The 18,347-nt window shown below is 44.1% G+C and overlaps 1 protein-coding gene and 1 long non-coding RNA gene across 2 annotated transcripts in view; one reads left to right on the forward strand and one right to left on the reverse strand.

Annotated features, from left to right (window-relative positions):
* The window catches only part of stk17a (serine/threonine kinase 17a), a 51,064-nt gene extending 32,934 nt beyond the window's left edge, over nucleotides 1-18,130 (forward strand). Inside the window, exons 3-7 of the mRNA XM_082183817.1 lie at nucleotides 11,995-12,139; nucleotides 14,759-14,885; nucleotides 15,602-15,650; nucleotides 16,268-16,447; nucleotides 17,020-18,130. Of these exons, the coding sequence (XP_082039943.1) occupies nucleotides 11,995-12,139; nucleotides 14,759-14,885; nucleotides 15,602-15,650; nucleotides 16,268-16,447; nucleotides 17,020-17,239 (721 nt within the window). The 3' untranslated portion in view covers nucleotides 17,240-18,130. The remainder of the gene's footprint in view (nucleotides 1-11,994; nucleotides 12,140-14,758; nucleotides 14,886-15,601; nucleotides 15,651-16,267; nucleotides 16,448-17,019) is intronic.
* Nucleotides 7,856-18,347, reverse strand: part of LOC309509222 — a 138,147-nt gene continuing 127,655 nt past the window's right edge. The window contains exon 3 of the long non-coding RNA XR_014209823.1: nucleotides 7,856-8,368. This is a non-coding gene — a long non-coding RNA (uncharacterized lncRNA). The remainder of the gene's footprint in view (nucleotides 8,369-18,347) is intronic.

An 18,347-nucleotide genomic window follows, 5' to 3' on the forward strand; every position in this document is an offset into this window, starting at 1 on the left:
AGGCATTAAGTTCAATTTCCAAAAGACGATTTTTATTCCTCTTTTTAGTCAACTTTAGCATGGATGTCCAGTGGTGGACAGTAACGAAGTAAATGTAATTCGTTACTGTACTTAAGTAGCTTTTTTGCGTATCTGTACTTTACTGAAGTATTTAAATTTGGGAAGACTTTTACTTTAACTCCACTACATTTCAAAGTCAAATATCTTACTTTTTACTCTCAAAATCAGTCGTTCCTTTTTATTTATGAGTGGATAAAGCCTTAACTGGTCAAAAGACCCACCTATCACAGTAGCCTACAACGTGCACGCTTTGTTTTGAACTTGCCTTGGTGGTATGGTATCTACTAAGCGCGAACCAGAGCCGTTAAATATGAGAGTTGCGACCATAGACAGTATTAGAGGTTGCGACACACACGGCTTGTTCGACTTGAACCGGCGCTGCACAGACCGATCAGTTTATGACATCAAAGTATAGAGCGAAATCGCGAGAGCGATTGAAAAGCATACATTACAGAGCCGTCTACTCTCTAATCGCTCTTGCGGTATTTTAATGTCATTCACCGATTGGTCTGTGCAGTGTGCCGTTTCAAGTCGAACAAGCCTACTGTGATCTCGCCGCCGCGCGGTCACGTGATTCGTGTAGCTCTCAATAGTTCCAAACAATTTGTGTTGCCAATAATTTTAAGCGGGGCAGAGAGCAGCAGCTATTATTGCAGCAATTATCGGTAAATACTGGCGCATAATGAACATTGCTTATTACCTTGACACTAAAATGACTTGCATATAATAGCATTTTTTTTTCTGAGGAGTAGCAGAAACACTGCATTAATACGTTTTGGTGTTTAATTTTGTAGGGAAATTGGCTGCTCCCATAATGTAGTGTGTATATATATATTCAATGGCATTGTGCAGGTTTATGTGAATGTATCATAACATTAGGATGTTTATAATTATGACCATAGACCAGGGGTCGGCAAGTAACTTTGGCCGCGGGCCAATATTTTTTTTAGCCAGTAGATGGCGGGCCAGCTACACGGAGTAGGCCTATGGATACAAATTAAATACTCTTATATAGGCCTATAATTGTGGAATATGATGTGTCCGTCACCGTCCGTGGATCATTCATAAAACCAAAAATAAAAAGATAAAACGACTTGTTTTTCCATTATTTATTTCCTGAACTGAAATGAAAAAGAAAAAAAAAACGAATAAGGACGGGTTTTCTGATTTTCTGATTGTGCTCAGATCAAAAATAGAAAAAATTTATTAGACAAATTTTAATTTTGATTTTTAATTTAACACCTTATGCATATATCAAGGAAATCATTTTAAACAGATCAAGTACTATTGTGGTAACAGATTACAGCCATTTTAATAAAGGTGTGAATAGCAATCATGCCTCATTCCGTACAGTCCGACTTTTGAACTTTATTCCTTTTTTTTTATTATTATTTATTCGGGGACACACACATACACACCTAAGGTTTAAGGAGGTCTGCGCGGGACTGTTTTTTTTTCCGTCCCGCTCCCACAAGGTTCTATTCAGCAACCGCTTAAAATATACTCGGTGTTACCCCCGCTTTATTTCCCGACCTGACGGGTCCACAAAATTTAGATCTCGTTTCCATAATCTCACATTCAAATGTCTCTAACGGAAAGAAGGAGATTAAGTAGCCTATAATAATTATAAATGCTATACAAAAATTGTGTTCGTGTCAATATAAATAGTAGGCTATTTTAACATTGTACTGTCAGCAGAGAAAAAAAATGCCACAGAAAAAAAGAAAGAAATATAAATAACATAAATTAAATAAGACAAAGCCTATCACTCAAATTTCTAAGCAACATAAACGAAAATCATATTGCCCTACTGACGAAATGAAGTAGGCTATTTTCTGCCGAACTATTTCAAACATCCTTGCAAAAAAATAATGTTGTTGACTGACAATGGTTTCAGTACCAAACAGCTCAGAACTAGGTGTACAGGTGGTCAGAATTAAGTGCGGATACGCTGTCAAAAGATGTCGGGAGTGCGAGTGGGCTATTGTCAGTCAGACCGCCCGCTCCGTCCAAAGTACACCAGAGTTCTGACCGCTACCGTCTTTTGACGCGCGAACGGACACAAAGTGGTCAAGCGTATAACTAGACGCGGCAGGCGCGAATTTGACGCGCTATTCGCGTCCGGTGTGAACGCACAGTTATACTATCCCGCGCCGCATGATTCCCTATGGGCGTTTCACACAGTATGCGGCGGTGAAATCGCCGCGCGACTACGGCTTTTCTCAAGTAGTGGAAGAGTTTTGTGCAGCATTTAGGACTACCAAAATAATCCGGCGGGCCAGAAAATATTGCTGGCGGGCCAGTTTTGGCCCGCGGGCCGCCAGTTGCCGTTCCCTGCCATAGACGCTTGTGAAAAATATGTACAGTAAATACTGTAAATGTATTATACCTTATGGGATCAGTCCCCTTCCGTCCAAAATTAAACACACAAAAAATGTATTCAATTCAAATATATATATATAGACTAATGTCATTTTATTAATAGACTGATGTGCCAAGAGTGACGTAGTATTCACGTAGACTGAGTTAAGCAAGTCTTGTGACAAAAATTATAATAGGACATTATAGCAATAAAAAAATCATAGTACTTGGATACTTAAGTACATTTGAAGGCAAATACTTTTGTACTTTTACTCAAGTGAATGTTTAAAGGCAGCACTTCTACTTTTACTTGAGTAATATTTTACCTTGAGTATCTTTACTTTAACTCAAGTACATGGTATATGTACTTCGTCCACCACTGTGGGTGTCTAAACTTATGCATAGCACTGTATGTATATGGTAATATAATATTTTATTATTTTTATAATAAATATTTTACTACTATTTTAATAACAATATTAATAAAATAGTTATTAGCCTCGACCTCGGTGTGCTTCGGTCACCGACCCCTGAGTCTCTCGCTTCTGTCACTGACCCCTGAGTCTCTCGTCTCTCACTTCTGTCACCGACCCCTGAGTCTCTCGTCTCTCGCTTCTGTCACTGACCCCTGAGTCTCTCGTCTCTCGCTTCTGTCACTGACCCCTGAGTCTCTCGTCTCTCGCTTCTGTCACTGACCCCTGAGTCTCTCGTCTCTCGCTTCTGTCACTGACCCCTGAGTCTCTCGTCTCTCGCTTCTGTCACTGACCCCTGAGTCTCTCGTCTCTCGCTTCTGTCACTGACCCCTGAGTCTCTCGTCTCTCGCTTCTGTCACTGACCCCTGAGTCTCTCGTCTCTCGCTTCTGTCACTGACCCCTGAGTCTCTCGTCTCTCGCTTCTGTCACTGACCCCTGAGTCTCTCGTCTCTCGCTTCTGTCACCGACCCCTGAGTCTCTCGTCTCTCGCTTCTGTCACCGACCCCTGAGTCTCTCGTCTCTCGCTTCTGTCACCGACCCCTGAGTCTCTCGTCTCTCGCTTCTGTCACCGACCCCTGAGTCTCTCGTCTCTCGCTTCTGTCACCGACCCCTGAGTCTCTCGTCTCTCGCTTCTGTCACTGACCCCTGAGTCTCTCGTCTCTCGCTTCTGTCACTGACCCCTGAGTCTCTCGTCTCTCGCTTCTGTCACTGACCCCTGAGTCTCTCGTCTCTCGCTTCTGTCACTGACCCCTGAGTCTCTCGCTTCTGTCACCGACCCCTGAGTCTCTCGTCTCTCACTTCTGTCACTGACCCCTGAGTCTCTCGTCTCTCGCTTCTGTCACTGACCCCTGAGTCTCTCGTCTCTCGCTTCTGTCACTGACCCCTGAGTCTCTCGTCTCTCGCTTCTGTCACTGACCCCTGAGTCTCTCGTCTCTCGCTTCTGTCACTGACCCCTGAGTCTCTCGCTTCTGTCACCGACCCCTGAGTCTCTCGTCTCTCGCTTCTGTCACTGACCCCTGAGTCTCTCGCTTCTGTCACCGACCCCTGAGTCTCTCGTCTCTCGCTTCTGTCACTGACCCCTGAGTCTCTCGTCTCTCGCTTCTGTCACTGACCCCTGAGTCTCTCGTCTCTCGCTTCTGTCACTGACCCCTGAGTCTCTCGTCTCTCGCTTCTGTCACTGACCCCTGAGTCTCTCGTCTCTCGCTTCTGTCACTGACCCCTGAGTCTCTCGTCTCTCGCTTCTGTCACTGACCCCTGAGTCTCTCGTCTCTCGCTTCTGTCACTGACCCCTGAGTCTCTCGTCTCTCGCTTCTGTCACTGACCCCTGAGTCTCTCGTCTCTCGCTTCTGTCACTGACCCCTGAGTCTCTCGTCTCTCGCTTCTGTCACTGACTCTCTCGCTTCTGTCACTGACCCCTGAGTCTCTCGTCTCTCGCTTCTGTCACTGACCCCTGAGTCTCTCGTCTCTCGCTTCTGTCACTGACCCCTGAGTCTCTCGTCTCTCGCTTCTGTCACTGACCCCTGAGTCTCTCGTCTCTCGCTTCTGTCACCGACCCCTGAGTCTCTCGTCTCTCGCTTCTGTCACCGACCCCTGAGTCTCTCGTCTCTCGCTTCTGTCACTGACCCCTGAGTCTCTCGTCTCTCGCTTCTGTCACTGACCCCTGAGTCTCTCGTCTCTCGCTTCTGTCACTGACCCCTGAGTCTCTCGTCTCTCGCTTCTGTCACTGACCCCTGAGTCTCTCGTCTCTCGCTTCTGTCACTGACCCCTGAGTCTCTCGCTTCTGTCACCGACCCCTGAGTCTCTCGTCTCTCGCTTCTGTCACTGACCCCTGAGTCTCTCGTCTCTCGCTTCTGTCACTGACCCCTGAGTCTCTCGTCTCTCGCTTCTGTCACTGACCCCTGAGTCTCTCGTCTCTCGCTTCTGTCACTGACCCCTGAGTCTCTCGTCTCTCGCTTCTGTCACTGACCCCTGAGTCTCTCGTCTCTCGCTTCTGTCACTGACCCCTGAGTCTCTCGTCTCTCGCTTCTGTCACTGACCCCTGAGTCTCTCGTCTCTCGCTTCTGTCACTGACCCCTGAGTCTCTCGCTTCTGTCACCGACCCCTGAGTCTCTCGTCTCTCGCTTCTGTCACTGACCCCTGAGTCTCTCGCTTCTGTCACCGACCCCTGAGTCTCTCGTCTCTCGCTTCTGTCACTGACCCGAGTCTCTCGTCTCTCGCTTCTGTCACTGACCCCTGAGTCTCTCGTCTCTCGCTTCTGTCACTGACCCCTGAGTCTCTCGTCTCTCGCTTCTGTCACTGACCCCTGAGTCTCTCGTCTCTCGCTTCTGTCACTGACCCCTGAGTCTCTCGTCTCTCGCTTCGGTCACTGACCCCTGAGTCTCTCGTCTCTCGCTTCTGTCACCGACCCCTGAGTCTCTCGTCTCTCGCTTCTGTCACCGACCCCTGAGTCTCTCGTCTCTCGCTTCTGTCACCGACCCCTGAGTCTCTCGTCTCTCGCTTCTGTCACTGACCCCTGAGTCTCTCGTCTCTCGCTTCTGTCACCGACCCCTGAGTCTCTCGTCTCTCGCTTCTGTCACCGACCCCTTAGTCTCTCGTCTCTCGCTTCTGTCACTGACCCCTGAGTCTCTCGTCTCTCGCTTCTGTCACTGACCCCTGAGTCTCTCGTCTCTCGCTTCTGTCACTGACCCCTGAGTCTCTCGTCTCTCGCTTCTGTCACTGACCCCTGAGTCTCTCGTCTCTCGCTTCTGTCACTGACCCCTGAGTCTCTCATCTCTCGCTTCTGTCACTGACCCCTGAGTCTCTCGTCTCTCGCTTCTGTCACTGACCCCTGAGTCTCTCGTCTCTCGCTTCTGTCACTGACCCCTGAGTCTCTCGTCTCTCGCTTCTGTCACTGAAGCTTCTGAAAGTAAAACTGTGGTTGAAGGTTCACACTCTGTTTGATCTCTAATGGAAACTCCATGCCAACAGAGCAGGAAAACACTGAGGCCTCAGAGGAAGTGTGTGTGTGTGTGTGTGTGTGTGTGTGTGTGTGTGTGTGTGTGTGTGTGTGTGTGTGTGTGTGTGTGTGTGTGTGTGTGTGTGTCTGTGTGTGTGTCTGTGTGTGTGTCTGTGTGTGTGTCTGTGTGTGTGTGTGTGTGTGTGTGTGTGTGTCTGTGTGTGTCTCTGTGTGAGTGAGTGTGAGTGAGTGAGTGTGTGTGGTTGTTCCCCCTGTCTCTCTGTGTGTGTGTGTGTGTGTGTGTGTGTGTGTGTGTGTGTGTGTGTGTGTGTGTGTGTGTGTGTGTGTGTCTGTGTGTGTCTGTGTGTCTCTGTGTGAGTGAGTGTGAGTGAGTGAGTGTGTGTGGTTGTTCCCCCTGTCTCTATGTGTGTGTGTGTGTGTGTGTGTGTGTGTGTGTGTGTGTGTGTGTGTGTGTGTGTGTGTGTGTGTGTGTGTGTGTGTGTGTGTGTGTTAGTGTGGTCTGTAACCTCTACACTACATTAGTGATGTGATCGTCCAGACGGACCCTCATCCGGCCCAGAAATACATGACCCGGTTACTCTGCTCGACGTCAGGGCTTTCCTCATGTTTTCCTCAGCGTTTGCCGGATGATAATCATGGAGGCTTTGGCTTCGCGAGAGACAGAAGAGCCTCACAGACGAGAGGAATGTTTTACAGCTGCACACACACACACACACACACACACACACACACACACAGAGAGAGTGTCAATGACTTCCCCGGCCAGATAAGAGGATCCTCGTTTACCGGCTCATAAACACTCAACAGTGCTTTACATTAATCAGAAGAGAATGAGTTTGTGTTTGGGAATATTAACATATGCTGTGTATGGTCTGTTATGGCAGAGTTGTCATAGTTAACTTAACAACTAACTCAAAATAAGCTGAAGAACGAAAATTACTAAAACTGACATAAAAAATAAAGTTAAATATAAATAAAATAATAAAAATGGGGAAAAACTACTAAAATTACAATTAAAAACTGTAAAAAGAAAAGAAAAAAGAAAGCTGATTCAAAATATAAATAAAATACCATAATAGTATATAAATACTTTATAGCAATTAGTTGGTCATTTGGCCACAATTTTACTGCGACGCCTCCTGGAAGTGAAATTGCATAAATGCCCCAGAATGCATCACATTCTCTAACACACACACACATATATGTGTATACACACACACACACACACACACACACATATATGTATACACACACACATTTTTATTTAAACAAACTTTGTATGTGAGATGTGATTAATAGATTTGACAGCATGTATGCATGTATGGGTTAACGGTTAATGTTAAGAGTTGTTGGTTTTAAATAGGTTGTTATTTTACATTGATGTTAAAATGGCATTATCAGATTTGTGGTATGACTGTCATGTATTGCTAAAACACTTCTGGTCACTTTCAGAAGTTGTAGTGATGCTTTATTTTCCCAGAAAGAATGTGAAACCTAATATTGATAATATCATTTTCATCCTTTAAATATAATTAAAACACACTTAATGCGATATGCGATACGATATTTCTTTAATTTAATCGCATATAGCATTTTTTTTTTTTTTTCGTGCATCCATTCAGTCCTCTCACTCTGAGTCTGCCAGACACACACACACACACACACACACACACACAGGCTTATCTCTCAGACTCTTGAGGACGAACTGTAATCAGTCTAATCCCACACACACACACTGACCAAATGAAAGAAAACAGAAAACACACGCCCTCTCAGAACACACACGTGTTAAAGGGATAGTTCACCCAAAAATTAAAATTACCCCATGATTTACTCTCTCTCAAGTCATCATCAGTGCAGACGGCCTACGCAAGTCTACCTATGCCGAAAGAGTCACGCTTGACGATGTATGATGTCAGATGTAGGAGTAGCGTAAGCTCTCGCGGTTCAAACTAGCAGAGCTGGGCAACAAACTCAAGCTCCGCACACATTTCTCAGTGATGCACTTTTATGATGGATAGATGCACTTTTATGATGGATAGATGCACTTTTATCATGCACTTTTATCATGGATAGATGCACTTTTATCATGGATAGATGCACTTTTATGATGGATAGATGCACTTTTATCATGGATAGATGCACTTTTATGATGGATAGATGCACTTTTATCATGGATAGATGCACTTTTATGATGGATAGATGCACTTATCATGGATAGATGCACTTTTATGATGGATAGATGCACTTTTATGATGGATAGATGCACTTTTATCATGGATAGATGCACTTTTATCATGGATAGATGCACTTTTATCATGGATAGATGCACTTTTATGATGGATAGATGCACTTTTATCATGGATAGATGCACTTTTATGATGGATAGATGCACTTTTATGATGGATAGATGCACTTTTATCATGGATAGATGCACTTTTATGATGGATAGATGCACTTATCATGGATAGATGCACTTTTATCATGGATAGATGCACTTTTATGATGGATAGATGCACTTTTATCATGGACACTTTTATCATGGATAGATGCACTTTTATGATGGATAGATGCACTTTTATCATGGATAGATGCACTTTTATGATGGATAGATGCACTTTTATGATGGATAGATGCACTTTTATCATGGATAGATGCACTTTTATGATGGACAGATGCACTTTTATGATGGATAGATGCACTTTTATCATGGATAGATGCACTTTTATGATGGATAGATGCACTTTTATCATGGATAGATGCACTTTTATGATGGATAGATGCACTTATCATGGATAGATGCACTTTTATGATGGATAGATGCACTTTTATGATGGATAGATGCACTTTTATCATGGATAGATGCACTTTTATCATGGATAGATGCACTTTTATCATGGATAGATGCACTTTTATGATGGATAGATGCACTTTTATCATGGATAGATGCACTTTTATGATGGATAGATGCACTTTTATGATGGATAGATGCACTTTTATCATGGATAGATGCACTTTTATGATGGATAGATGCACTTTTATCATGGATAGATGCACTTTTATGATGGATAGATGCACTTATCATGGATAGATGCACTTTTATGATGGATAGATGCACTTTTATGATGGATAGATGCACTTTTATCATGGATAGATGCACTTTTATCATGGATAGATGCACTTTTATCATGGATAGATGCACTTTTATGATGGATAGATGCACTTTTATCATGGATAGATGCACTTTTATGATGGATAGATGCACTTTTATGATGGATAGATGCACTTTTATCATGGATAGATGCACTTTTATGATGGATAGATGCACTTTGATGGACTTCAAAACACGAAGCATTACTGCAATTCACTGGCATTACAAAGATTTGAAGAGCCAGGATATTTTTTTAATATAACTCTGATTGTATTCGTCTGAAAGAAGAGTCATATACACCTAGGATGACTTCAGAGTGAGTAAATCATGGGCTAATTTTCATTTTTGGGTGAACTATCCCTTCAAATGAAAAGGGCCAGTTAAAGTGGTGACAGTCCAGCTTTTAATGTTGTTTATGTGTCTATGTGGTGTTTTTAATATGCTTTAAGACAAAGCATGTGTAAATTCATAAGTCGACACCATTGCTGAGTATTTCCTCCTTAAAACTGCAGTGAACCAAAGACAGTCTCAAAAACACGCTTTGAAATCGCTGGTGTTTCTGACGTCACAAACTAGCTTGTAACCAATCAGATCAACGTGTGATCGTCAACCAGTGGATCTCTGAGCTGAGTGAGTGAGTGGAGGCGGGGCTCATTTGCATATTCATAGAACCTACGCATACTAAATGAGGCAAGGGTGTCGAGTTACATTCAAGATATTTTAAAGCATGAATACTTTTTTTATTTTTTTTATGAAAAAACGTTTAAATATGTAACTTTGGTGATCAAAGATGAGTTTTAAGGGATAAAATGATTGACTACAGCCTGATTTTTCTAAGCATCACTATTACTATTGCTCATACGTGAGATTTTGATTGAGATTTCTGCTTTATTTTCTTCTTGTGTCCCTGAAAGCATCCTCACATAAACCTCATCCTCACATAAACTCTCACATGCCGCTGTCGCCCGAGGGTGCTGTCTCTCCCCGCTCTGTGTCTAATCGAATTCATCACGCTGTCTGATCCGGAACGCAGGGAATTGTGGATCGTCTGCCAGCATGTGAAAGGGATCGTGCTGAGGACATGTGTCTGTGTTATTAGCAGAACCGCTACCTGCGCTGACAGTCAATCAAGCTTAACGCACTCAGATTAAGGGTTTTTCAGCCGGCGGGACGTTCTGACCCCTGTTTACAACACTTCATGTACTCCAGCAGGAACAAAGTCAGATATTAGATGAGAGTTTGTTAGATTTAGAGACACTGCTCATCCGAATCCCATCATGCTCTAGTGTTTATTCTGGTTGCAGGCATGTCCTGAACACAAGCTGGCCGTAGCTGGAACAAGAGAGCGCTCATTGTTCTAAATGTGCTGAAGTTAAAATCACATGGTTGTACAAACATTTTTAGAAATGTCATTTGGTCAGCTCTTTGCCTTGTTGTTTGAGGGGTAAAGCAGCTCCTCTGGGTTTAAAATATCCTATTGGAAGACGGACAGACTCTCTCACACACACACACACACACACACACACACACACACACACACACACACTCTCATATCCAACTCTGGCCTGCAACATGGTGATTACTTCTGATCTCCCTTTTGCTGCCAATTTCATTCAGTCTAAACATAATAATACTGAGAACTGAAAGCTTGCGTCTGTAGAGTCAAAAACTGGTGTTGCATGAGGGAAAATGTGCAGAATTTTTATTTTTTTAAGGATGCACTAAAGTTCAATTTACCTTTTAATTTTCCCTCATTCATTTTGCTTTCTTCTGTGGAACCAAAAAATATTTATATTTTGAAGATTTTTTTCTCTCTCCATGCAACAGTTCATGGTGACGACAGGCTTTATCTCAAAAACATATACAAATAAAAAAAAATATATATATATAATAGAAGTTGCTTTTGCCCGACAAAGCTGCATTTATTTGATCAGAAATACAGTAAAAACAGTGAAATATTTTTCCTATGTAAAACAGCAGAACTGAATAAAAGTATTAATTTAACCATATCTTAATGACCCCACAACCCAGTGTCGGAGAGCTAAACGTTCAGTCTGATTTAGAGAAGTAGATCAACAGGTTTATTGGAAAACGCCTGATTCAGAAGAACGATTGATCCAGTTCCCCGAAGCATTGATCGTGTGCGGCGGCTCTCCAAAGCTCACTGAGAGACGAGACGAGATGTGTGGAGATTCTCCAGAAACTCTCCTCCTGTGTTCCACAGAGAGCAGCATTGAGTAATTAAGGACATTTTGAGTGACCGATTGCTTTAACATGTATTTGCATGTTAATTAGAGGTGTAACGATGCCCTCGTGACACGATTCCATAAGTTTCATGATACGATATTATTGCGATACTCCGAGACATATGATAAAAGGTTAACAAATGTTTTTTTACTGTTGATTAAAATGCTAAATTTGGTGTCATTGTGTGTGTAAGTGAAAAGTCTTGGAAACCCAAAGCACAGGACAATAGAGACTCCAGAATAACAATATTCATGATTCTGAAGCTGAAAATACAGAATTCTTTCAGATGAATATGTTTGATCTCCGTCACTGACTAGATATATTTAAAATTATGTAATACTTTTAACTGGTAACATCAGACATTTGGCATTATCAGGACGCACAAATATTCCCCCATTGCATTATTATACATTATATTCAACATTATAGCAGTTATATATATATATACTCTTTAAAACAACTCTTTTTTTCTTTTCTCACACAGTAATTTTTATTTTGCGTGAACTGTCCACGATATATATTGATGCATTTTTGTATTGTGATTATATTGTTACACGATATATTGTTACATCCCTGATGTTAATGTGTGTGTGTGTGTGTGTGTGTGTGTGTGTGTGTGTGTGTGTGTGTGTGTGTGTGTGTGTGTGTGTGTGTGTGTGTGTGTGTGTGTGTGTGTGTGTGTGTGTGTGTGTGTGTGTGTGTGTGTGTGTGTGTGTGTGTGTGTGTGTGTGTGTGTGTGTGTTCAGTGCTGCAGGAGGGGAGATCTTTAACCAGTGTGTGGCTGACAGAGACGAGGCCTTTAAAGAGGACGATGTGAAGAGGCTGATGAGACAGATTCTGGAAGGAGTGGCTTTTCTTCACCGGAGGAACGTCGTGCATCTGGACCTCAAAGTGAGTGAAGATCACGTGCAACTGCAAAACTTTTAACATCTAGCAAACTCACCCTCTCGTGCTCTCGGTCAAACATTTTACATTTGTCTTCATCGGAATGGTACGAAACTTGGTAAAGGTTTTGGCACTTGCTCTGTGAACACACACACACACACACACATGGATGCATTGGAAATGAATGAGAGATGAGTTTCCTCTAGTGGAAGCGTTTGGTACTGCAGCTGAACACAATCTCACTGAAAGCTCATTTTTTGAGATATCAACCTCAAATTTGGAGCACAACTTGTTTATATTCATGGCTTTGATTTTCTTGCAGTTTTAGAGAAAAACATGTTTGTTTGTTTGTTTTTTAAATTTATTTCATGTAAACATTGAAAATAATATTTTTGCACCTTTTTCATAACAACAAACGTAAAATGTTCACTTTTTTAACTTTTTTCACTTCAGCAATAATCTGCCGAGTGTCGTCTTTGAAAAGAGATCAAACTTCAGTCTGTCGCTCTAAAGCATTCAAGATTTACCACAGTTTAAGCTGGAAACTACATTTTCAGGTCTACACTCAAACAGTGAATAAATGGATTATAAATACAGCGTAAATATAATTTAGTGCCATAAAATCCCCTGAAAATACAAAATATTAAACATTATCAAACTAAAATGTACTTTAAGAGCTCCAGAGGGTGTCAGGGTTGTGTTTGATGAAGGACATTTTTGTGGGCTAAACACATTTGCTTTATTCACCAGATCTACAAGTGTGTAATTACACCAGGGTTAGAGGTATATAATCATTCCTCCATCATAATTATGCAGCGCCGGTCTACTGTACTGGGCAGGTCTACTGTACTGGACTGGGCGGGTCTACTGTACAGGGCAGGTCTACTGTACTGGGCGGGTCTACTGCACTGGGCGGATCTACTTTACTGGACTGGGCGGGTCTACTGCACTGGGCGGGTCTACTGTACTGGACTGGGCGGGTCTACTGTACAGGGCAGGTCTACTGTACTGGGCGGGTCTACTGCACTGGGCGGGTCTACTGTACTGGACTGGGCGGGTCTACTGTACAGGGCAGGTCTACTGTACTGGGCGGGTCTACTGCACTGGGCGGGTCTACTGTACTGGGCGGGTCTACTGCACTGGGCGGGTCTACTGAACTGGGCGGGTCTAGTCGGGTGGGCGGGTCTACTCTACTGGGCGGGTCTACTGTACTGGTCTACTGTACTGGGCGGGTCTACTGTACTGGGCGGGTCTACTGGACTGGGCGGGTCTACTGTACTGGGGTCTACTGCACTGGGCGGGTCTACTGTACTGGGCGGGGTCTACTGTACTGGGCGGGTCTACTCGGGTGGGCGGGTCTACTGTACTGGACTGGGCGGGTCTACTGTACAGGGCAGGTCTACTGTACTGGGCGGGTCTACTGCACTGGGCGGGTCTACTGTACTGGACTGGGCGGGTCTACTGTACAGGGCAGGTCTACTGTACTGGGCGGGTCTACTGCACTGGGCGGGTCTACTGTACTGGGCGGGTCTAGTCGGGTGGGCGGGTCTACTCTACTGGGCGGGTCTACTGTACTGGGCTACTGTACTGGGCGGGTCTACTGTACTGGGCGGGTCTACTGGACTGGGCGGGTCTACTGTACTGGGGTCTACTGCACTGGGCGGGTCTACTGTACTGGGCGGGTCTACTCGGGTGGGCGGGTCTACTCTACTGGGCGGGTCTACTGTACTGGGCGGGGCTACTGTACGGCGCTACTGTACTGGGCGGGTCTACTGTACTGGGCGGGTCTACTGTACTGGGCGGGTCTACTGCACTGGGCGGGTCTACTGTGATGGGCAGATCTACTGTGATGGGCGGGTCTACTGTACTGGGCGGGTCTACTGCACTGGGCGGGTCTACTGCGCTGGGCGGGTCTACTGTACTGGGGTCTACTGTACTGGGCGGGTCTACTGTACTGGACTGGGCAGGTCTACTGTACTGGGCGGGTCTACTGTACTGGGCGGGTCTACTGCAGATCTACTGCACTGGGCGGGTCTACTGTACTGGACGGGTCTACTGTACTGGGCGGGTCTACTGTACTGGGCGGGTCTACTGCACTGGGCGGGTCTACTGCGGATCTACTGTACTGGGCAGGTCTACTGTACTGGGCGGGTCTACTGTACTGGGCGGGTCTACTGCACTGGGCGGGTCTACTGTACTGGACTGGGCAGGTCTACTGTACTGGGCGGGTCTACTGTACTGGGCGGGTCTACTGTACTGGACTGGGCAGGTCTACTGTACTGGGCGGGTCTACTGTACTGGGCGGGTCTACTGCAGATCTACTGCACTGGGCGGGTCTACTGTACTGGACGGGTCTACTGTACTGGGCGGGTCTACTGTACTGGGCGGGTCTACTGCACTGGGCGGGTCTACTGCGGATCTACTGTACTGGGCAGGTCTACTGTACTGGGCGGGTCTACTGTACTGGGCGGGTCTACTGCACTGGGCGGGTCTACTGCGGATCTACTGCACTGGGCGGGTCTACTGTATCTACTGTACTGGGCGGGTCTACTGTACTGGGCGGGTCTACTGCACTGGGCGGGTCTACTGTACTGGGCAGTTTCACTGTGAGTGTTGTCTCCTCAGCCTCAGAATATCCTCCTCACCAGCGAGTCTCCTCTCGGACACATCAAGGTTGTGGACTTCGGTTTGTCGAGGTTGGTGAGCAGCAGCCACGAGATCAGGGAGATCATGGGAACGCCGGAGTATGTAGGTAAGGAACCAATCATGAACCAATCATGAACCATATTCATAAATCATACACTACACTCAAATCTTTCTTTAGTGTGTAATGTTGCTGTTTGAGGATGAACAAGCTCCAGTTCTTCTCTATATCAGTGTCAGTGTTCCTGAACTCCTGAAACGCCTCCATTGTAGTCTTGAGTTTCTTCCGGGAACGAACACATCACAATATTCCTCATTATAATAATTCATTTGCAGAATAAAGGGGCGGGGCCTGGTTGAGTTAGTAGTGTGTTAAACTGCCGGTTATGGTAAGGGGCGGGACATTTCCCAAACACACTCAAAGCGCTCGACCAATCACAACACACTGCTCCAGCCGACCAATCAGAGCACAGTGTGCTTTTCAGAAGGAGGGGCTTCATAGAGACAGGAAGTAAACAGAGCGTTACTGACAGACTGGGAAGAGAGGAGCCGCAACAATGGAGAATATGAGGAATATAATCAACATTAAAGCAGGAAAACCTGTTCTAGTTGAGAAACAACATCAAGACTGTGTGAAAAGCATAATAAAGCCTCTTTAAAAGAACCTTTTTCTTCTTAGTTTGAAGAACATTTAAAAAAACTAAAGATCTATCGATGTTAAAGGCTCTTTGTGGAACCATTAATGCCAATAAAGAAGCTTTATTTTTTAGAGTGTTTGGATAAACTGGACTGAATTTATGTACATGATTTGTTTTATCATTCCAGCACCAGAAGTCCTGAACTATGAGCCGATAAGCACAGCGACCGACATGTGGTGAGTTCCTACGTTAGCATGTTCACAAGCCTGGGTGTTTCAGGTGCGGCTCCTGACGTGTCCTCCTGGAGGCCAGCAGTGTTTCACCATCATGGACATGATCCTCAAGCGCAGTTTCTGGGTTTCCTCTGAAACAAACGGTGTATTCACTAGTGAAAGTGTGTTGGTTGTTTTCCCAGCTGTTCGGCTTCAGGATATATTATGCAAAAACATTTGTAACCTAAAGTGTTTTATCAACAATACTGCTTTGAGAAAAGTCTATTTGTAGCCTAAATGTCGTCCAGAGGAAATATCATCATTCTCATTCTCTCTCTCTCTCTCTCTCGCTCGCTCTCTCTCTTTCTCTCTCTTTCTCTCTCTTTCTCTCTCGCTCTCGCTCGCTCGCTCTCTCTCTCGCTCTCTCTCTCTCTCACTCTCTCTCTCTCGCTCTCTCTCTCACTCTCTCACTCTCTCGCTCTCTCTCTCGCACTCTCTCTCTCTCGCTCTCTCTCTCTCACTCTCTCTCTCTCTCTCTCTCGCTCTCTCTCTCTCTCTCACTCTCTCTCTCTCTCTCTCTCTCTCTCTCTCTCTCTCTCTCTCTCTCTCTCTCTCTCTCTCTCTCTCTCTCTCTCTGATAGGAGCATCGGTGTCCTCGTGTACGTGATGCTGACGGGTATCTCTCCGTTCCTGGGCGACGATAAGCAGGAGACGTTCCTCAACATCTCTCAGATTAACGTCAGCTACACCGAGGAAGAGTTCGAGACGCTGGACGAATCCGCCATCGGCTTCATCAAGTCCCTGCTCATCAAAGAACCTGAGTGAGACACGCGCTTATAACAGCACAAAAGACTTCTATCTCAAATAAATAGATAGTTCAGTCACGAAACTCTAGAGCACTCGGGCTGATCGGTCCTTTACAATCGCATCATTAGCTCATGGCTCAAGCTGATTGGCTCTGCTGATCCTGCAGCCAATGAGATCGCTCGCTCAGCATTTAAACAGTTCGCTGTAAGCTAGTCCTTAGAACACAGACAAATATTAATAAACGCATGCTCAGGGGGTGGCTGGGGTCTATGTCCTCCTCCTCTATTAGTATGCAACGTGAAATCGTTTGTTAAAGTCACACGTAGTGCGTGTTTCTAAGTTTGAGGTGCGTCAGCTCAGGCACACCGTTATTACAGTATTATTTACAGTGAACATGCAGTAAATGTGAAACTTCAATGCGTGATGTGATCGTTGTTTCTGGTAAAAAACGTTGGGTTATTTTTTTAACCCAACCATTGGGTTACACATATTGGGTCACTATGTTGGGTTATTTTCCAAAAATGTTGGGTAATTTTGAACTCAAACTGCACTGCGGACGTTTCTGATGTTGATGTTGTGTGTACAGGAGCCGAGCGACCGCTGAAGACTGTCTCAAACACCAGTGGCTTCAGCTGAAGGAGCAGGACCTGAAGGAGAGCATCAGTGAGCCCGTCAGCCCTGATGATGAAGAGGAGGAGGAGGAGCTCTTCGTCATGGCCTCCTTCACCCCTGACCCCAAGGCCATCTCCAAACGCTTCAAGTTCCAGGAGCCCTTCTCCACGCTTCCCGGAGGATTCATCTACTGACACACACACACACACACACACACACTCTGTAAAAACTGTTCAGTTCACTTACTTACAAAATTAAGGAAACCCATTGCCTTAAAGTTAAGTAATGTATCAGGAGTGTAATGGTCAAGTTCAAGTTTATTTACTTAATAATTTAAAGGCAACGGGTTTACACATTTTTTTTAAGTAATTTTTTTTAATTGAAAAAATTTAGTTATATGAACTTGATAATTCCTCATAACTTAATTTCTTCGATTAAGACGTTTATTTACTGAATAATTTTAAGGCAACGGGTTTACAAAAAAGTAAGTTTGGTCAGCTGATCAGTTCTTCCAGCGGTGCTCACTCTGGCGATCTGAACCTGTAAGCCAAACCATGATGTTGTGTTGGTCTCTGTTCCTTCTGTTCGTGCTGCTTCATATTTACATGTTTGTGTTCCTGAAGACGAAGCCTTGCTGTGACTCTCTCAAGCTCTTGCGTTCTCTCGACTTCCTTTTGGTGCCATGCTTCAATATTTTGATGATAAGGGTCATAAACGTTTCTCGTGATGTCATCTTCTGGCTGCCTTTGACGTGTTTGTACAAAATTAATGTTGTTTGTTTTTTCTGCAATCCAGAATTAAATGTAAATTAATCTAATTTTATAATAAGAGTATTTCAGTGTCATGTTTAAAAAAAGCCATTTTGTATGTTCAGGTCATTCCTGGGTAAAGATTTCCACAGCAATAACACTTACATTTACACACACACATATATATGAAGAACATGTGTCTTTCTGTGTGTTTACTTTAACTCATGTTAGAGTTATAACTGTAAATTGATTTGTCACTATAAAGAATATTTTAATGGCAACAAATTTCCAAGTGACTGTATTGATGCTGTAAATAAACATTTGTCTTGAAGGCCACTCACTCTCCCTCATTATTATCATGATTATTTTATTATTATTAATACTTATGAATCTACATAAATCTCATGCACAATCAGCTGTTCAATCAGTTATAATCCTGTTGCTGATCCATCAGATTGTAACATTTGTTCAATAATACGATTTAACAGTGTATATATACAAGTAAAAGTTTTAGATCGGAAAGATTTTTTATGTTTTTAAAAGAAGTATCTTC

The sequence above is a fragment of the Leuciscus leuciscus genome (genome assembly GCF_965113295.1).
Source record: "Leuciscus leuciscus genome assembly, chromosome: 11".
In the NCBI taxonomy this organism is placed as follows: Eukaryota; Metazoa; Chordata; class Actinopteri; order Cypriniformes; family Leuciscidae; genus Leuciscus; species Leuciscus leuciscus.